A 22,507-nucleotide genomic window follows, 5' to 3' on the forward strand; every position below is an offset into this window, starting at 1 on the left:
GATCAAAATAAAAAATTAAACATTTTTTTGGGATAAGACTCTCTCTGTCTCAACTAAGTTGAGTCATATTTTTTTGAGATGTCACAATTAAATTAAGTAATTTCCTTTTATGACAGAAAAATAAAATATCCAATTACTCTTACTTTTTTCCATCACTTATTTTACGTTCCCTTTTTCTTTCCTATTTTATTAATCTCTCTTACTTTTCAACGCAATTTCTTAATTTTCATGCTAAATTTTTTTTATATTAACTTAATTAAAACGGAAGGAGTATAAATTAAAAGAATCTATTTTTTTAGACAGACTAAAATGACAGAAAATACATATTTTATTCCAATTAAAATATCACATTTATAAATCACATCTTTTATTTAGCGATGGAGGTATTATTTCTTTCATCCTCTACTCAAGTGATACCTCTATAAATGAAATAATTTTTTATACTCTCAAAAATAAAACAAAATTAAAAACTTTGATGTAATTAAATTGAGAAGTAAAATAGAAAGATGATGATTGGCGGTGAGCTGGCAGGGAATATTTCCTACATCTTTCACGCACATGGCCAGCTGCCCTTCTGTCCCCACCTACTTTTACTACCCTCTTTTCCTCTTTTTCATACTCTACATATCTGGATTTTCTTTTTCGTCGGTAATACTCTAGGCTTATTTTATATTTTTGTTATTCTCATTATTACGTATACATTAATATACTCCCTGTATCAATACTTTTTAAATTATATATTATTATTATCAGAAATCATTGTCGAAATCACTAAATTTATAGTGCATTAAGGAGTTGAGCTCGATTTATTATTACTTTTTCTTCATAGCAGTTAATAGAAATAAATAAGGCTTTAAATGTTTATGTATCGGTAAATTTTTTTATTCCAATAATAATTTTGATATTATTTAATTATTTATGGACCATATGTTAATGGAGAGTCCTATTATATACAAATCCACTCCTTGAACATCATAACCATATCAAATTAGGGTTTTTAGATCTATTTTTTTATTGATGAGATGCGCAAATTTATAAATATAAATCTAACTCACTTGCCGAATTTGCCGTCTCACTTGCCGAATTTGCCGTCCTTCCTCCGCTGATGTAGCCGTATGGTCCGCCAATTGGGATTGGGCACTGGGGTCATCAACTTGGAAGAAGCCAAAGTTATGTGTTGGACCGGGAGGGGGTCTAGGTCTCGCTTGGTGAGTACTGTTGTACTTGGCTTCGTAATCGTGAAAGAGAGCCCGCAAGTCTAACTCAAAACTTCTTTGCAGGGTTGGGAGGTGGGGGAGGTTTATTTGGAATGTTTGGGCTAGGTTTATGTAGTTGTCGTCGTCCTTATCATTCGATTGCAAAGCTCAGAGTGGTTCAAGATCAATAGAAGCCAAATTGTTGTAATAAAATTCTAAAATTTTTAAAGTACCAACTAGTCTCCATTTTGGATCCAAAACTTTTGCAAGCAAAAAAACCGTTGGGATCTCATTGAAATACTTAAGCCATTTTTCAACCATATAATATAAAACACACATTAATTCAGGATTATTTGCGGAATTTTTCATTGCAGTTTTAAAACCAAGTGATATATACATGCAATGTTCTAAAACACGAACGGATGTGCAATAATACACACCCGATAACTCAACGGTGGCATTTCTAAAACCTTTGAATAATTTAAATAAACTCATGCTTTGATCCCAACAAGAAGAGGTTAGATATAAATCATCTACAGGGAAAGTTCTATAAAAATCAACCAATTATTATATATGATCTAATGTAGAATGCAACATATCATATGTAGAGTTCCATCTAGTAGACACATCTAAAGTAAAAGTTGTGTACCTTATTTTCTTTGAATGGCAATACTTCTTCCACGCCTTGCCAATATGAGGCTTCCAGTGGATTAAGGATACAGTTGTTGTAATATGTTGAATATGTCTTTGCTATAAAGACAAAGCATCTTGTACACATAAATTTAAAATATGACATACACATCGTTGGTGAAAATACTTACCACTTATCACTGGGGAGCAAACCACAATTAATTCGGGTATACTTGCAGTGTTAGCGGTTGCGTTATCAAAACCAACCGAAAATATTTTGTTGCATAAATCATAATCATTCAAAACTTGAATAATTAAAGATGCAATTTCTTGTGCGGGGTGTGGTGAAGGAAATTGTCTAAAATCAATTAAACGTTTATTTAAAGTCCAACTATTATCTATAAAATGACATGAAATTCTCATGTAAGAATTTCTCTAGAAAGAATCCGCTCACACATTAGAGCAAATATTAACTTTGTATCCCAAGTTAGATAAATATTTTCCTACTTCTATTTTTTTATCAAAAAACTGCCGATTGTTAGATCTTTGAGCAGTTGAGGGGGGAATTCTTTTTGTAGCAACATTAAATGCGGTTTGCATAGTAACTTCATATTTTTTGTCATTAAAAAAAATTAAACGGCAAATGCTTCATTGCCGCCGATCTTACCATAACATCGGTAACATTTTTGGGATCATATTTAAATAGAGGCGTACCTGTTTGAGACGATGAGCAGACAAGGAAGTTTATTTGGCTTTGGGACTTAGTATGCCCATACTCCACGGGATGTTTTACCTTCAAATGGCGATGGAGAGTACCATATCCCCCACCGGTTTCAAATGGATAGACTTTCTCGCAATAGTTACAATATGCTTTGAACTCACTTGTCTCTATGGTAGTGGTCGGATCATTAGGATTTGAAATTACCACCGGGACCTTCTTGTAATGTTTGGTGAAAATATCGGATTTCAACTTTGGAGGCATCTTCTTCTTTTGTCGTCCTGAAAGGAGGAGGAGCATCGGCCTCCTCATCATTTTCACCAACTTGGCCGGCTCTAGAAGGGGGGAATTGATGCGATACATCGTCGCCTTCGTCCGATGATAGATTCACATCGTATTCGAAATGCGATGCCGAATGTGAATGCCCCCCTTCTTGGTCGGTGTCGGCGAGGGCAAGTAACAAGGCCGCATTTCGATCTTCTTCCTCCTACGAAAAGTATACAATTAAGTAAAAATACTAACAAAAATAAAACACATAGACACATAAATGTTAAAAAATGAAATTATGAATTTAATACAAATGAATTAAAAAAACAAAAACATATTAGAACTTACTTGCGCTCGAAGAGCGGCTCGCCTTCCCACCTCCTCCGCAACTTGTGCTCTAGTAGGGGCACGTCGACGACGAGTATCACTTTGATCTTGGGCAATTCCCTTGCCCCGATCACCACCACGACGAGATGAAGACATGATATTTATAGAAATTGAAAGTGGAGAATAGAGACTAGAGAGTAGTGTGATTGTGTGAATATGATAACGTAAACAACGTGAGTAAATTATGAGCGCAAATAACGTAAACAACTTGAGCAATTAGAGAGAATGGTGGCTTGAGAATAGAGAAATTGAGATTGATAAGAGAAAGACTTGTTAACACAAGAATGGGGTGAGTAGAAATGAAGATGAAGGGAGTATTTATAGGGGAAAAAATGTGATTAAATTAAATAAAAAACAAAATTTCAAAATTTCAAATTTTTGAAAATCCGGCGGAACCGCCGGAACCGACGGTTTTTGGGTCGGAACTACCGGTTTCGTCAACGGTTTCTGACGAAAACCAGCGGTTTTTGAACTGGTTTCTGAAAAGGCTAGGGTGTAGGTCGGAAATAAGCCTGAAAAGTTATCGGGAACCGCCGAACCGGCGGTTCCGACGAAACCGGCAGTTACGGTTTGCATGAAATTGAAACCTGAATTGGCCCGGGGGAACCGGCGGTTTCGATTTCGGTTCGGAATCGCCGGTGACAGTTCCGGGCTGGGTCAGCCGGTTCGTTTAAGTTCGGGGACCTCTATCTAATCAAGCGCCAAAAGGAAAAGTTGAAAAAAGGAAAAAAGTAAAGAATGATAATAATTCTTCTGACACAAATATTATTCACAATATTTTATGTTCTTGTTCCCAAAGCATAGCAGGAACCAATAATAATCTGAAATAAAATTACTCAAAACGTCATCAAAAGTGATGATTGTGTAAGTTTATTAAATTATCAATGCAAATTTAAGCCGAACGAATACACTTGTCATTAGCGCAATTTTCTAATTTACCGGTTTATGAAAAATACACAATGGATCACTTATCACCATTTCTACTCCATCTCCTAAGAGCATCTCCAATCAGAATAGCCCAATCATAGCTCAATCATAGCCCAGCCACAAACTCCTCCTGCCACGTCATCAGCACTAAAACTCTTCCTGCCACATCATCAGGACAGACAACTGGACAAGCAATAGCCCAGCCACAATAAACAAAATTATTAAAAACAAATAATTAACAATCACACAAAATACGGAATTAAATTTACGACACATATACGGGAAAATTCAATAATAATATTAAAAATTTAAAAAGTACATTAATTAAAAAAAATACAATAACAAAAACAAATTACATAAATTAAATGAAAATGACGTCCAAATCGTTAAAACAAGTGGTGCAAATGAAAATGACGTCCAAATCGCGTATATATAGTATTTCGAAAATTAAATAAAATAAAAAATCCCTCTCGCCGATCTGGAGCCTGCAATGGAGGCCAGGAGATCGGCAAGCGCATCGCCGAGCGCTCGGGAATCGGCGTGCGCTCGCCGTTTTTCTCGTCTATTTGGTGCTCGTTGGCTGCAATGGTTCGGCGAGCGCCAAGAATCGGCTAGCCAGTGCGCTCGCCGCTATTGGAGATGCTCTAATACACACACAAATATGATAAGTGGTGGTGGGACCATCACTTATCATATTTGTGGATGTGTATTAGGAGTTGGAGTTGGAGTTGGAGTTGGAGTTGGAGTTGGAGTTATAGTAGGTGATCCTTATTGCGAAAAGTGACGTAATTAGAATCATTAGATCATTCCTAAAATTTGTCTCTCTTATCATCCCTTTATTCATAGTTTCATACTTCACGTTTATCATACCATTATTCACTTTAATTTCACATCACAATTTTATAAGTACCTCTTTTTACGGGTCATCGTTCAATTTTTTGTTTGAATTTTTATTCCTAAATTGAACTGAATCGAAAAAATAAACCATTATACTCTATGGCCATAACTCTCATAATTTTATACTACCTCTTCCTATCTCTCTAGTCATGCTTATCATATTAATTTGCGTTATTCATAGTTTTTAACTTCAAATGATTGTGACATCAAAATATATAAAAGAACAATATGTATAACAAAATTATTTCAAAAAACATTCATAAATACACATCCTAGAAATTTAAGAATTATAAGTCATAAAAAAATTTAAATTCCAAAAAACTATCAATCCTTAAAATACAAAGCTACTTCTTCGACCATAGAGCATCCACAATAACTCTGGACTAGCAATATCTTAGCATAAAACTTTTCCTGCCACACCATGTCCTTCCCACAGCCTAGCTAATGCCCTAACCTAGCAAATAAATTGACAAATAAGAAATTTAAATTGGACTAAAAATGGAGAAAGTGCAAACAAAAATCAATACAATAAACATAAAAAAACATACAACAATGAAAAAAAACGTCTACTACAATAAATAATAAAAAAATCCATCTAAAATCTTGAACACGTGGCCATCCCCAGTTCACTCGTCGGAGTCCTCTCGGCCATCCCCGACGACATCGGCATCCCCTGTGGAAGGCTCGTCGCTGTTGAGACTCATCCCCTCGGGAACCCCCCGAAGTGTTAGGTTTAGTATACTGAAAAGCATGTTTCGAGCAAATTCGCGCGAATATAATCTTGCTTGTATACGGAAAACTCTACAATCCACTTTTAATTCGATTCAATATTATTCGAGCAGTTTGCACGAATAGAATCATTATATTATTACATTGTGTTTGCTTGTGCGTTTATAAGATGTTTTATAAACATTTAAATGCATAAGAAGTAAACAAAGCCTAAGTCTTTTGCTTAGTAGACTGCTTGTGGGCGTCGTCCACTTTAAGATAACTACTGTCGGTTCTATGCAATGCTTTGCAAAAGAAAACGAAAAATTTCACAACCTAGATAGGCTTTGGCTACCTATCGCGAAAGGTTGCAATGCTAGTCCGATTATTTCTAAGCCTTATTGAAATAAGATGACGTTGGTGTGGTATAACACTGAATGGATCTAACAGCAAGACATGTCTTTATGCTATCTACTGAAATACTAGGTCTTGATAAAATACTATTTCTTAATCTACACACGTTAGCATTGAGCACACGGTATTGATTATGCACTACTTTGACTTATCAAAAGGTGCGGCTTTTTCGCAACCCAATAATCCTGATATATTGGGTAGTGGTGATTAATATCTAGCGGTGCTAGGATTGCTATTATGTTGAATCGTGCGCGAGGTGAGTCTCGTTTGATAATGTCCTCAAGAGGAGCTTGAACAAGGTTTTATTATTCGGAAACTGCTCAGTTGGAATTTAATTATTCCATGAATAATAAATAAGTGTTTCTTGCTAAGTCCACTCTTGGAATTGATAAGATGTTAATTAATTAAGTCCATAGTAGACTTTAATTAATTAATGAACATTTATATCTTAAGCGCGGAAAATAAATAATAAACAAAATGGAAACCCGGATTACTTGTAATTTCGGATTTGGATGGGGAGGTCAATATTACTTCTGTAGTGGCTAGCCGTAATATTCCAATATAAGCTTGTATTAAATTGTGGGTTCAATTTAATTAGTAAAAAGCTAATTGGGAGAATATGAACCCATAGATTCCTGACTTGGCCCAATATTCCTAAACCTTCCATAGATTCCTGACTTGGCCCAATATGAACTTAATATAAATAGGAGAATAAATGAGACAGAAAGCACAATTTTTAAAGATGAATTTTTCGTCCCTTCTCTTTTTAAAGGAGGACGAAATTTTCTAATTTTCTCCCCCGTGAGTTTTTCAGCTCCTCCTCTGTGAGAAAGTTCTATCTCTTTATTCGAGTCCTAGTATTTTGATAAGATCAGCCCACCCTGATATCGAGATACAGTTCGGGAACCAGTCAGAAGATCCGTGGTCTAGTATTGAAGATCATCGTGGAGAAGGCGCGAGCAATCGACGATTCTTTGGAGAATCAAATCAGTAACTCTAAACCATAGAATTCATGTTTTAGGATTTATATTCTTTAAGCATGGATTATTTGCGTTCTAGCTTGCAATTATGTGTTAACATGTGAATAGATTAATCTCATAATTTGTCAAATAGATCCTACGTCTGATTTAATTAATTTATACAAGTCTTCCGCTATGCAAGGGGCTCCAAACCCCAACACGAAGAACCCGGGAAATCCGCCCATACTGCTACCCATGTTGCCACCTGGGTTCCCCCATCCATATCCTATGTTGCCGCCCAAGCCACATATCCCGCCCATACCGCCGGAGTTTCCCATCCATCCATGTTGTCACCGCCCACACAGTTCCTCCATCCGCTCATGCTACTGGCGTTGTCGCCACCCATTTCGTCGGTGTTTCCTCCACCTCCGCTGGGTTATGAAGTTGGCGTTTGTGATTCGCCAGAGATGGGAGAGTCACTGTCGTGATTCATTTTATATCCCGAGAGAATGAGAAAAGAGGAAAAGATACTCGTTAAAACAGGTGGTGTGAATAAAATAAAATGCTACAAGCCATATATATAGAGTTGAAATAAATAATAAATAAATTTACGCGTTAGCCAATCGCTCGCCACACAGGCGGCTAGTGATCGGCTAACACCGCTAGTCCACGCCCGACGTCTCATCCGTTCTGCGCTCATCCGTAGCGTTAGCCTATTGCAATAGTGGACTAGCCGAGTGCCCTAGCCGCTCGGCAGAGGCTAGGGAGCTGGCTAATCCACTATTGTAGATGCTCTTTAGTTAATATGGAGAATGACGATCATGTCATTGCGAATTTTACGTTCCATCTACTACATCAACAATATATCCTCTTTCATCAATACCTCAAACTAACTGACCTGCATAGCGAGACTCATTTTGCCCATATATAAAGCAACTCAATTTGGAGTCGGGTTGGGTTAGGGGTAGTTCAGTGCCCAGACCCGCCGGATCCTTCCCCCTCGCTTTTCTCTTCGCCGCCTTAGTCCCCATTGAATGGCTCTTAGTGTTGGGAGACGACGTGGGTTTCTCCTTCATGCAGGGACGGAGCCAGGAAGTCTACATAGGTGGGGCAAAAATATACATAGAGATATTTTAATACATTAAGAAGGGGCAAAAATAAGGAAATTTAAAAAATTTTAAAATTAACTACTAAAAATAGCATACATGAATTTTTTTTAGGTGGGGCAATTGCCCCTTGTGAATGCCATATAGATCCGTCCCTGCCTTCATGTGTTGAGGTCGATAGACGGACCTCGCTTGTGGAATCATCGTTGCTTATCGAGAATTTTGTTCTCTTTGGTGCACCACTTGTAGTCTCGGCCCCATCACTAAATTTGAATATCCTTTGGAGAACTGTCTAGATGTCATGGAACTTGAAAACCATTTTCTTCTATTGGAAGCGTGTGGCAGCTAGGACCAATGCTTTCGTAGCATGTTGCGATTACGTTCGGGCGCATCATTCACCTTACCCGCGCTGTACTTTTTAGTAGCCTGTTCACAAAATACCCAACAAATGATTGGAGTATTAATAGTGGAGAATATAGTCCACCTTATTAGAGAGAACTTTTATTTCTCTAAAATAAAAGTTACTCCCTCCGTCCCCAATAATTGTCCACTTTGGTTCCAGCACGGGTTTTAAGAGATGTAAAGAATAATGAATTGAAAAAGTTGGTGGAATAGGAATCTCATTTTTATATATTAGTTTTATAATAAAATGTGAGTGAAACGAGTTAGCGGAATGTGAGGTCTACTTACCATATATGGTAAAAAGTGAAAGTGGACAATCAATGAGGTACATATGAAAATAACAAAAGTGATCAATTAATGGGGAAGAGAAGGAGTAATATTTTAATAAGACAAAACAAAATACTCAAAATGATCTATTTTAATAGCAACACCGTGCGCAGAAAATAGTGTCGTATGCACTCTTTCGTGCGCTTCATTGTTGAAATAAAAAAGAAATGTATTAAAATTTTTGGAGCCACGTTGAATTGAGCGTGTGCTAATTATGACATCAATATTAATGTATATAAAAATTTCAATAATATTTGGTAGCATTTAACACTAAGATCTTAAGCATAACTATTTACACGCTTTTGATAATATCCACTTCGAGTACAAAACAATTAAAAACTACTCTATTCACATATTTTTTTCTGTTTCAACTGTCGTATTTTAAAAATTATTTCTTACTTAAAAAAAACAAAAAAATTTAGTACATGAAAATTATATAATTAAATTTTTTTTACAAAAAGTACTATTGTTACTTAATCGTAACATAGCATCAACTTGAATTTAGTGATTTTCCTCGGCTACTTAGATATAAAGCTACTAAAGTTTAAACACAATAAAAATTATACATTAACTTTAGTGGTGTCATGTCTAAGTTAGTTCATAAATTGTATCCGACATAGTAGGAAACTATCCGACGTCAATTGTATCCGATATCAGTTGTAATTTCCTCCTATCTATAGTATAGGATTTTATTTGTAATTTCCTCCTGAACACCAGTTGTAATTTCCTCCTATCTATAATAGTGTACGAGATTTTTTTAAGGTAAGAATGTGAAAGTATGAATAAGAAGTGAAATATTTATAGATGAAAAAAATAGTATGACTTACTCCAGTTGGCTATTTATTTATTTTACAAAGTATTTAAAATTAAAGTTATGTCACGTACCGTCTTTTCATCGGGTTGCACAACTTCTGATTAATTACCACAAATAACTAAATTTTTTATTAATATAATAATAATAAGACCACCCGCAACGCGTTACGCGGGTGGCACGAGTCCCGTCCCTCCGTGACAAGACGTGCGCGGGACGCGTTGTAGCGTCCCGTCACGTCACCATCCCGCCGGATCCCCCGTTACGCCGAGACGCCGCGCGAGACGTCTCGCCACGCGCTCCCCCGACGTGGCGCGCTCTGGGGCCATGCGTGACGCCCACTCGCCGGCTAGCGAGTGGGTTTCGTCACGCTGATGCAATAATTTATTTTTTAAATTTAAATTTAATAAAAAAATAAAAAAATAAAAATTCAAAAACCGTTTTCGACCGTTTTCCTTTTTTTTATATATATATTTTTACTCTATAAATACTCATATTTCATCCTCATTTCACACACCAACACACATCTAATCCTCTCAAATCATCTCTCTTTCCTCTCCAATTTTCATATGAAATCATCTCTTTTATTCTTCCCCCAAATATAATCGATCTAATGAATCCATATGAGCAAATGCGTCCAATAATGGAAGAATCACTTGAAGAAGATCGACGCCGGGAGGCGGAGGAAGCCGCCCCGCCCCAAAGACGCTCCCGGACTTACATCCATCGTAACCGGGAGGAAGCCGCCGCAAGGTTAGTCCGCGACTACTTCTGCGATAACCCGGTGTGGGGAGATACCTACTCCCGTCGCCGTTTCCGCTTGCGGCGACCGCTATTTCTCCACATCGCAAATACATTGGCAGCCTGGGAAGAGTTCTTCCAAGAAAGGTTCGACGCCGTCGGCCGTCCCAGCCACACGACGCTGCAGAAATGTACTGCAACAATCCGTCAGCTTGCGACTGGACAAACGGCGGATGTGTTTGACGAATACCTCCACATTGGAGAAAGCACTGGAAGAATGTGCTTAATCCAATTCTGCGAAGGCGTCCGGGCAGCTTTCACCGACGAATTTCTCCGAAAGCCAAGCACGACAGATTGCCAGTTCCTGCTCCGCCTTCACGAAGAAGTGCACGGATTCCCCGGGATGCTTGGCAGCGTCGATTGCATGCACTGGCAATGGAAGAATTGCCCGGTGGCGTGGAGGGGGTCGTACACGAGCGGCCACAAAGGCACCCACCCCACCGTTATACTCGAGGCCGTCACCGACTACCGGCTATGGATCTGGCATGCGTACTTCGGGGTCCCCTGCTCGAACAATGACATAAACGTGCTCCACCAATCCGACCTCTTCGCCGAAGTTTTGGATGGTAAAGCGTCGGCCATCAACTTCACCGCTAACAACCGGCGCTATAAAATGGGGTACTATCTTGCCGACGGCATCTACCCGAAGTGGCCAACCTTCGTGAAGACGTGCACCGGGCCTGTGAACGCAAAGCAGGCTCTTTTTCAGCAGAAGCAGGAGACTGCTCGGAAGGATGTGGAGCGGGCGTTCGGGGTTCTCCAAGCGCGCTTCAACATTATCAAAGCCCCGGCTCGTACGTGGTTCATGGAGAGCATGGCCGACATCATGTATACGTGTATAATTTTGCACAACATGATTGTCCAAGACGAAGGACCCGAGGCGGGAAATTGGTTCGACCCTGAAGCCTCGAAAGCTCAACCGCAAGTAGTCCGCCTCGAAGTGGAGTGCATCCGTCTATACAAGAACGGTTGTCTATTCGGGTAAGGACACGTGACTCTACCGCCCATGCCCAACTCCAAGATGATCTAGTGGAGCACATTGGGGCAAAATTTGGTGGAAGAAATTAAATTATGTATTTTAATTTTTTTAGGATTTTTAATTATGTTTTGTTTTATTGTTTTAAGAATGTAATGTTGTAATTTTATTTTATTTAATGAAATGTGTTTTTATTAATTGAATTTGTTGGAAATAAAAATAAAAAATGAAAATGAATTTAGAGCATCAAATTATACAGAGTTGAATGATCTGACGTGAATTTAGAGCATCAAATTATACAGAGTTAAATTATGTCTTTTTTATTTATTTTGCCACGAATTTAATTATGTATTATTTTTAAGTTGTAATTTTATTTTATTTAAAAAGTGTGTTTTTATTAATTGAATTTGTTGGAAATAAAAATAAAAAAATGAAATTGAATGAATAGTAATTTAAAGAACGGTTAAGGGACGGACAAGAGATAGAGGGTTGCAGGTTCCGTCCCTTAATTAAGAGATGGAGTAAAAAAGTACAGGGGGGCCATAAATAGTAATTTAAGGGACGGTTAAAAGATGAAGAAGTGACAGCGTTGCGGATGGCCTAACAATAATCTTATAATCAATAATTTTAAAATTATATTAACACTTTCTAAATAAGTACTACTCCATAATATATTATTGCAATGCATAATTTGAGTAATTAGTTTATGATTTGCTTAATAAGTCACTAATTTATAACAATAATATTATAATAAGATAATAAGTAACAAACAGAGTTATTATTATAATTTCATTAAGACTTTTTTAATTAGATTAATTTATAATAAAATAATAAGAATAATTAATATATTTATTATTAATGTTATTTTTATTATTATTCATAATTTAATTAATAATAGGAGTAGCATAATTATCTTAATAAATTATATTAACAAATATAAATAATATAACAATTATATAAAACTGTAGTTATCATTGTTATTATAATTAAGTAGAATTTAAAATTTAAATGTATTAAGATTTTTTAATTGATCATTAAAATATACTTCATAATAATAATAATAATAATAATTATTAATATAATAGTTTCCTAAAATATAAAATTTATACAGAATACTAGTAGTACTAAATATCTAAATATGAGAATCCAAAAAACTAGGGAAAATATGTCTAGTTGGAGAGTCATTCTGAAAAATTATAGGAGTACTTGTTAAATCTAACAATATCAAAATCTAACAATCTTAAAATCTAATTTCAGAGTAACTATTTTCCCATATTAAATCTAGCAATATCAAATTTTAAAATTCAAAAATCAGATTATTTTTCGAATTTCGGCGAATAAACATGCACTATGAGTATAGCAAAGTAAAGGCAAGTTTTTATTTATTTATTTAGGAGTGATTGGTTTTGAATTGGATCATCCACATCCCCGTCTCAATACCGTCTCATCCCTCTATTCAGGCCATCCACACCCGTGTCCCCGTCTCAATACCGTCTCATCCATTAACTATTCAGGCCATCCACATCCGTGTCTCAATACTGTCTCTTAACTGTCTCATCCCTTCACTATTCATAGGCCCCACTGCACTTTTTACCCTATCTCTTAACTAAGAGACATCACCTGCATCGCTCCATCTCTTAACTATCTCATCCCTTAACTATTCATTCAATTTCATTTTTTATTTTTATTTCCAACAAATTCAATTAATAAAAACACACTTCATTAAATAAAAGAAAATTACAATTTAAAATCCTAAAAAAATAAAAAAAACACATAATTAAAATCCTAAGAAAATAAAAAAAAACACATAATTAAAATCCTAAAAAAATAAAAAAGACATAATTTATGGATGACGACCACCGTCCTCTCCGTCCGGCACCGCCTCTGGAGTGGGTTCCTCCGGAATATCCTCCATAATTTGGGATAATCCCTGCATTTGCGAGCTCCTCATCCCTAGGAGGACGATATGATGCATCAACTGGAAAAGATGGTGTTTGGTACACCGGCGTAGCCGAGCCTTGGGTGCTCGGCGACGAACCGGAACCGGAAGCACCCAAAACATTGTACATGCCCCCCAGTCGACAAACGCGTTCAAGTCGTAGCCGTCGGAGTTTCCTTCACCGGACATTTTTGCAGAAATCGGAGAGGAAAGAGAGATGATATAGTATTTGTAGAGTGTAGTGTTTGTGTGGAAAAAATGGTAGGGGAATTGTGTGTGTGTAGTGTTATTTACAGATGAACGTGGGAAAAAAAAGAAAAAAAGGTAAAAAATAACGGCAAAAAAAACGGTCGAAATATATATATTTTTATTATTATTCAGATATTTTTTTTAAAAAAATTAAAAATAGCCTAAATCGACGCTCACTCGCACAGCCTGCGAGTGGGCGTCACGCACCAACTGCTGCTCGCCACGTGGCCGATGTGCGTGGCGAGACAGCCCACGTCCCGCCCCTTCCCCATGAGCTACGCGACGAGACAGAGAGGCTGCATCGGCGTCTCGCTGCGGTCTCGTCCCGCCGGGACGAGACCAAGCCCGCAGCGAGACGCCGCTGCGGAAGCTCTCATGGTTCCACTGCACTTTTTACCCCATCTCTTAATTAAGAGACAACACCTGCAACACTCAATCTCTTAACCATCTCATCCCTTAACTATTCATTCAATTTCATTTTTTATTTTTATTTCCAACAAATTCAATTAATATTTCATTGAAATATTAAATTAATACTAATAATTCATTAAATCATTAAAAACCATGAAAATTACAGCATCCGAAAATACGAAAAATACATAATTAAAATCCTAATATTACAATCTGGGGAATTTTTTTTTCAATTTTTTTGGAATTAAAAAAAAACATTTTTCAACGGATATAAACGACGTCCACTCGCGGGCCGACGAGTGGGCGTCACGGCCGCACGGGAGCTCGCCACGTGGCCAACGCGCGTGGCGAGCCAGCTCGCCAACCTCCTCTTGGCGGAGGGACACGGGACGAGACGGAGCACCCGCATCGCTGTCTCGATGCGTCTCGCCTCGCCGAGACGAGACCGAGCCCGCATCGAGACGGCGATGCGGATGCTCTAAAGTTGAAAGTTGAAAGTTGAATTCAATTTAGCTTAATATGGTATAATCTAATAAAATATTGGTGTAATCATGATTAATCCTCTTGAATTTCGACCTGTTTGGGAAACACTAATTTCTAAATCTCTAGCAATTCTCAAGTTGAGATTGTAGGAAATCCATATTATAAGAGCCAAGTATTTAATTATGACATAGTAGTAGTATCATTTATATTTGTATATTGTCTAGTAATATTACGTCTATAGTTCCTAAATATACCTGAAATATTTGGCAGAAAAAACTATATATAGAATGTACACATTTTGAAATAGACAAATTACCAAATAAATAATAAAACACGGATGAATTATAGTCTGTCATATTTTTTCAAAATCTGAAAATTAAGTTAGGAAAGATTGAAAATTTCACAATTGTTTCATTGTTTTTTTTTCCTTGGCAAAATATGTGATTATAAATTAGTCAATTTTTAACATGTTAGCCGCCCCATACTTCATCTGTCTCGTAAGAATATGAACTCTTTTCTTTTTAGTACACCCTACAAGAATATACACTTTCCAATTTCAAAAACTTTTTTCTCTCTAATAAGATGAGACTTATTCTCCACTAACAATACTTTAATTACTCTTTCTTTTTACCTCTCTTACTTTACCAATTTTAGATTAAAATCTGTGACAAATCCAAAGTACATATTCTTTTGGAATAAAAGGATTAATAGATATTGGGGTTGGTTGAATATATTTATCCCATGTATTACCCTAATAAAGTGGCTTAACATAGTCATAACACTTAGAGCATCCACAATGGCGCCCGTCCCAGCGGACGTGCGGCCGGCGTGCCGGAGTTCCACGCGGGACGTCTGCCATCGTGCAGCGGTGACGCGGATACGAACGTCTGCTGCGGACACCGGAGTTCCGCGGCGTTCCCGGGACGTCCGTCGCGATGTCCTTGCGGACGTCCGCCATTGCGTTGACTCCACGGACGTCCCGATTATTTTATTTTATTTTATTTATTTCAAAAATTCTATAAATACGGCTCGTTGAACTTCATTTCATTCACACCACTTGTATTAACGAGTATCTCTCTCTCTCTCTCTAAATACTTTTTTTTCGAAGATAAATGGAGCACCACGAGCGAGTCACAGGGACCGATCTTTCCCGTTGGCGGAAGTACCCCAATGTCCGCAACGATGTCCGGAATGGCGGGGATGATGCCCCAACCCCAAATGATGGCGGGGATGATGCCCGGGTACTACAACATGTACCCGCCTTGGTATGGGATGATGCCCCAAATGCCTCAAATGCCCGGGGTGAGTGCCGGAATGACCCCAATGACGGGGATGATGCCGCCCCAGATGACCGGGATGATGATGCCGAGGATGATGCAGGGCTCGCCTGTCGCTGCGGGGGAGTAGGCAGGGGGTCCTGCAATCACCGGTGGACAATGTCTATCACCCATTATGGATTTACTGTCGACGGACAATCCCCCGAGTACTCCTCTCGAGACTCAGTTCACTGGCATCGAGACGTTCTCGCTTGAGGAGTTAGGGCTATCTCCGATTCGGGATTCTCCCACAGCTGCACCAACGACGACATAGAGGAGGGGGAGGACAAGAAGAGGGAGGGGCAGAGGACGAGGCACTACCTCGCATGCGGCGGGGTACGATGGTGAGACGGTGGCCGTTGAGTTGGGGGAGGGATACAGCTGGAAAAAGAGGACAGTCTGGAGCACAGAGGAGTGCATCGCGCTTGTGAAGGCGTGAATTAGTATAGTGGAGGATCCATATATCGAGGCTAACCAACATATCGACAGGATGTGGTGGCGCATTAGCCAAAGCTATCTCCAATTCAAACCGCCAGGGGGAAGCCTCACAACGGAGAGCAATGCCGGAAGTAGTGGGAGCGGCTGAAGAGGCAGCTCGGTCGATTCGCCGACATTTACACAAACAACCTCCGCTCGGTAACCAGCGGCATGTCTGCTGAGGATGTGAAGCTTCTGTGTCACCATCAATTCAAAGACGCTGCGGCGGGCTTCGGGGAATTCAAATATTGGGAGATGTATCTTGTGGTGCACACTTCGGCCAAGTTTACTGCGGGTGTTGAATCTGGCTGGCCGAAGCGGACGGAGATCAGTGCCTCCGGGGAGTATAGTAGCAGTGCTGGTTCGCACGAACTCCCCCCACCGAGGCAGAGTTCCCGACACCTTCATCGTCGGCCTGCCGCCGTCGCCCGGTGGGCAAAAGTCCGCGGTGCGGATGGCGAGTGGAAGCGCCAGCGGGTCCGCCGAGGCCCAATCGGCAGCTCCTACCCAAAACGATCCCGAGCTCCCCTCACTCGCCCGCGTCGCGCAACATGAAACCCTGTTACGTGCAATGGTTGAATGGCGGACATCGACCGATCGCCATTACAGGTCGTCGCTGAAGGATATCATCAACAATATGCGGCGCGATTTGGGGTTGGGAGACATGGCGGAGAGTGGCAACGAGGGGACTACCGGCGGGGACGACGAGAGTACTGGCGGCTGGGAATCCGAGGAGTGAGACAACGGTTTTTTTTTTTTAACTATGTAATTTTTTTTAATAATTATGTATGTTTTTTAAAATAAAGTGGTTGCAATTTCTCCGTATTTGTGTCGAAATTTTAATTCCGTAAATTGTTTAATTTCGTAAATTGTTTAATTTGGTGAATTTGAGAATTTTTATTATTGTGGGAAGTCCGTCGGGATGTCCTTGCGGATGTCTGCCACTGTGCAGTGAGATATCCTTATGACGTGGCAGTGCAGTGGGAAGTCCGTATGACGTGGCACGAAGTATTTTTGGGATGTCCGCCGGATGTCCCACTGTGGATGCTCTTACATGTTTAAAATCGATTCCACATCATCACATAATTTGCCAAAGAAGTAATGAGGCAGATGAAATAATTGAAATTTTTTCATGATTTGATCATCTATTCATGCATTGTGATTTATTTGACAATTTTATCTAGCACTCACAATTATCGATACAATACACATACCCACAAAATTAATAAATTTGAGTCAAACAAACCTTATGAATTCCTAAATTCCCCCTATTAGATTGGGTCTTTATTAAGTTAAACAATTTGCACTCAAAATTGAGATGGTGAATATTAATTGTAATTTTGTGAGTGGGAAGAGTAGAAACAAATGAAATAAATACAGCAATCTATAAATGAGAATGGGAATCCCCAAACACAAAACCATATAATTAACATAGTCAGTAATTATGAAATGTAGTGATTAATAAGCAGTATATATATAGAGAAGAGAGAAGAGAGAAGAGAGAAGAGAGAAGAGAGGCTTTGGTATACACTCTCCTCTTCTCTTTTCTTCTTTTCCTTGGTCAATTGAGTCTTGTTTCTCTCTCTACCACACTCTCTCATTCATTTATTCATCAACCATTTTAAATTCACGAGATCTCCGTCTCTCTTCCCCTCTTTCCCTCTCTACATTTCTCTTCTTCTTCCTTAACATTAATACACTCTACCACAATTTATTTACACACATATATATACACAAAAAAATGTCGTCATTTTCCGGTAAGCCTACGTCGGAGCTAGGTATTGAAACACTCTCCAACGGCCTCAGAAACTTATTTCCTATTTACAAAGACGAAAAAAACGGCGTCACTCTCAACAAACCCGACTTCCGAGAACTCGAAGCCGCCTCTCCAACCACCACCACCACCAGCTCCAGCTCGTCGGGCTCTGTCGGGCCCAACCCGAGAAAGCCCCATTCAACCCGCTCGGGCGAGCTCTCCGTCGAGAGCTCCCCCTTGCGGCCTGGCCACACGCGCTCACGCTCCTGCGGCTCCCACCACCTCATCTTCTCCGGCTCCGTCAGCTCCCCTCCCCCCGCCACCGTCGCCCCCACCGGAAACATTTGCCCCTCGGGCCGGATCTCGAAGACCGGGCTTCCGGGCCGGGTCTCCAAGCCCGAAGTCCTCGGCTCCGGCTCCGGCCGCTACGGACACGGCAGCATTATGCGCGGCGGCGACGGCGGGGCTCCGAGAGGCCTGATTGTTGGCGGCGGCGGAGTGCGGAGCGGCGTCGATCCCGAGGAATTGAAGAGATTGGGGAACGATTGCTACAAAAACGCCCAATTTTCCGAGGCATTGAGCCTCTACGACAGGGCAATCGCGATTTCGCCGGCCAATGCGGCCTACCGTTTCAACCGCGCCGCGGCGCTCATGGGCCTCCGCCGCCTCCTCGAGGCGGTGAGGGAATGCGAGGCCGCGATTAGGCTGGATCCAGCCTACGTCAAGGCCCATCACCGATTGGGATCTTTGCTTCTCAGGTAGATTTGCGAGATATGTTTTGTTGTATGAATCTACATTGATTTGCATTGTGCTTTTCAATTTGGTTAGATCTGCACGGGATCTGTTTGCTATGGTTTTTGTTTTTGAATCTAATTCGTCAGTAACACAGTTTAGGGCAGGTGGAGAGTGCTAGGGAGCACATTTGCTTTCCGGGGCACCAGCCTGATCCGGTTGAGATGCATAAGTTGCAGTTGGTGGAGAAGCATCTGGGCAAATGCGGTGAAGCCCGGAGGATTGGCGACTGGAGAGGGACGCTGAGCGAGGTTGACGCCGCCATTGCTGCTGGAGCTGATGCGTCGCCCCAGGTTGATGATTTGATGCTTGCTCGTTTTCGAAAGTGCGATTGGAAGAAGACTGTTGCTCGTTTATGCTGATTTGAATTTGAATTTTGCAGCTTTTCGCGTGTAGGGCAGAAGCTCTGTTGAAGCTCCACCAGCTAGATGATGCTTTCTCAGCTCAGTCGAACATTAGGATGTTTGAGGCGTCTGTCAGTCTCAGTCCGTCACTTAAGATTTTCGGGATGCTTGTTGAAGCTTACCTGTTCTTCGTTAGAGCTCAAGTTGAGTTGGCTAAGGGAAGGTGAGCTCCAATCATTTTCAGAACTTTTCGTCTACTTAATATTGAAATTGAATCCATTTATGGTGGTTGTGATTAATATATGATATTAGAATCCATCACATTATTGTGAATTAGCTTGTGTGAATTATAGTTTATGTCAGTCACAACACTTGTTGGTTCGATTTATTTTTGAAATAGTGGAGCTTTCGCAAAATAGATCGATTATGACTATGTTATGGCCCACGCCAAATACGCCCGTGCCAGAATCGCCCTAAAGCATGTTTTTCGAGCTGGAATGCTGTAAAAATGAATTTATGAGACGGAAAAACATGCTCGGAACTGGAATCCATTCGTTTCAAGTCCCGAAAATGAAAACAAATCACCAAAGATACGTTAACTAATGGACCAATGGATGAATGTTTTGCAGGTACGATAGTGCTCTTACAGCAATTGAGAAAGCTGGGAAGATAGACCCTCACAATGCTGAAACGTCAAAGCTTCTCAACACGGTGAGGTTGGTGTGTCGAGCTCGTGCTCGTGGGAATGATCTTTTTAAGTCGGAGAGGTTCACAGAGGCATGCTCAGCATACGGGGAAGGCCTCAGGCTTGATCCGTCTAATTCTGTACTCTGTTGCAATCGGGCAGCTTGTTGGTTCAAGCTCGGCCAGTGGGAACGATCAGTAGACGACTGCAATCAAGCTCTTCGTATCCAGCCGAATTACCTCAAAGCTTTACTACGCCGGGCTTTGTCTAACAGCAAGGTAAGATGGCCATTCCTTTGCTTCTATCACTGCACACAGACTAAAAATTTCATAATCTGAACTCGGTTGATCAACGCCACTGATTGTAGCTTGAACGCTGGAGCGAAGCTGTGAGGGATTACGAGGTCTTGAGAAGGGAACTCCCGGATGACAACGAGGTTGCAGAATCTCTATTTCACGCCCAAGTTGCATTGAAGAAATCACTCGGAGAAGATGTGTACAATGTGAAATTTGGTGGAGACGTGGAGTCCGTTTCTGGCCTGGAACAGTTCAGAGCTGCAATTTCATCATCTGGTAAGCGCTCACATTCACTCAACAGCATTATTTGTTGGTGGCCGTACGGTTATGTATTTATTGGAGATGGTAATAAATGCAGGTGCGTCCGTGGTCCATTTCAGATCCGGGACCAATCTACAATGCAAGCACATATCTCTGTTCGTAGATGCTTTGTGCAGCCGGTATCCGTCCATCAATTTTCTCCAGGCAAGCAACTTTTACTACTAATATAAATGTTTAATTACCTGAATTTTAAATTCTTGCTTGATTTATGATCTCTACTTTTAACTTATATTTTGAAATTTTTTGAATATGATGAACTTTGCAAAATTGTTTAGTTATAGCCCACATACAAAGTTCTTGCCTTGAAACATGTTTTTCTCGAGCTGGGGTGTCAATAGAACAAAGCTGCGGCCCAAGAAACATCTTTTACGTTGTGAGCGAACTTAGTTTTATAGCTGGAATTTCGACAAAACAATTTTGCTGTCTTAAAAATGAAAAGTCGAGATTATAAATCAAACGAGCTTAGGTCATGCCATAAAAACATGCTCTCACAATCCTCTCTGATTTCAGGTGGATATCGAAGAGGGCCATGCCATTGCACACGCGGAGAATGTTAGAATAGTCCCGACTTTCAAGATATACAAAAAGGGCAGCCGGGTGAAGGAAATGATCTGCCCGAGCCCAGAGGTTCTCGAATCATCAGTGAGGCATTACAGTATTTAGATGTTCATGGATACTCAACTTTTGTCTGCCTGTGTATCATCCGAAAACACGACCACTAGAGCCCGTTGCTAAATGAAAAAAGACTGGTAAGGTAAGAACCAAATGCCACCGGAATCCAGCCCAAAACAACGCATGGCATTGCTCCATTCTGTTTGTTTTCATTCATTCGTCTCGTTCCATCTTCCGCCACCATTCTCTTCCGTGCCGTATAAACTTGTTTGGAGATTGTGTCTAGCTATATAGTCCCTTAGGCTGGTGATTATTTGCTCAGGGAAGAAGAGAAATGTACATGCATATATGGATATATGGATATATATATATACACACAACATTGCAGGCGCCCATTGAAGGAAATGGATGTCTGGATTGGTATGGTATCTTTGGGAGATGACTCGATTTTTTAATTTCTTTTGAAACCATTAAATTAATAAAATTTGTTAAATTCTTCCTTTTTTCCAGCATTCTTCTTGTAATGAACTTGTTCAAGACCTCTTAGTGAAGTACTAAGTTTTCTTGCTCTTTTTTAAAATTGAAGTCCTAAGTTTATTGGATTATGTTTGGGATTTGATTAATGGTCTTATCAATTACTATTATGTTTTGAATATGTTGTAACTTGTAAGTATATTTCAGTATTTGTTACTGTTAAACGATGATGGCAACAAGGTAAATGTTGTGAGATTAACATTTTTTTCATTCTGAATTTCATTCACTAATTAGATTACAACTTCAACGAATTCAATGCTGCAAATAGTATTGTTCATAATTTGTTTGGTGTGCTATAACAAAAAGGCTAATATTTGACTCGTAATAATTAATACTCTATCCGTTCAGGCTAATATTTGACTCGTAATAATTAATACTCTATCCGTTCCTTAAATTTTGTCACGTTTTTCCCTTTCCGTCCATCCCATAAAATTTGTCACGTTTTACTTTTTCCTATTTTTGGTAGTGGACCCCATATTCCATTACTCATTACAACTCGCATTTTATTATAAAACTAATATATATAAGTAGAATCCACTTTTCACTAACTTTTTCAACTCACTTTCCATTCTCGTGTCCGGTCAAAGTGTGACAAAATTTAAGGGACGGAGGGAGTAAAAACTTGTGTACCGACACATTTTGTTTAGATGTCCCATTACAAATAACATATTTTTTAAAATGAAAACATATTTATTTTACTTTATTCTTTATTATTTTATTTTCTCTCTCATCAACATACAAAACAAAAATGCTTCACTTAGACTGG

General features: G+C 39.5%; 1 protein-coding gene across 1 annotated transcript; it reads left to right on the top strand.

The window, feature by feature from the left end:
- Positions 1-17,923: 17,923 nt before the first annotated feature.
- LOC121807200 (TPR repeat-containing thioredoxin TTL1-like) lies at positions 17,924-21,716 on the top strand. Its single transcript, XM_042207418.1, has 7 exons — positions 17,924-18,915; positions 19,047-19,242; positions 19,332-19,516; positions 19,923-20,256; positions 20,346-20,550; positions 20,633-20,739; positions 21,106-21,716. Exons 1-7 carry the CDS (start codon positions 18,143-18,145, stop codon positions 21,256-21,258), a joined length of 1,953 nt encoding a protein of 650 aa, XP_042063352.1. The 5' UTR covers positions 17,924-18,142; the 3' UTR covers positions 21,259-21,716.
- The last annotated feature ends 791 nt before the right edge of the window (positions 21,717-22,507 follow it).

Source organism: Salvia splendens, chromosome 6, assembly GCF_004379255.2.
Source record: "Salvia splendens isolate huo1 chromosome 6, SspV2, whole genome shotgun sequence".
Lineage (NCBI taxonomy): Eukaryota > Viridiplantae > Streptophyta > Magnoliopsida > Lamiales > Lamiaceae > Salvia > Salvia splendens.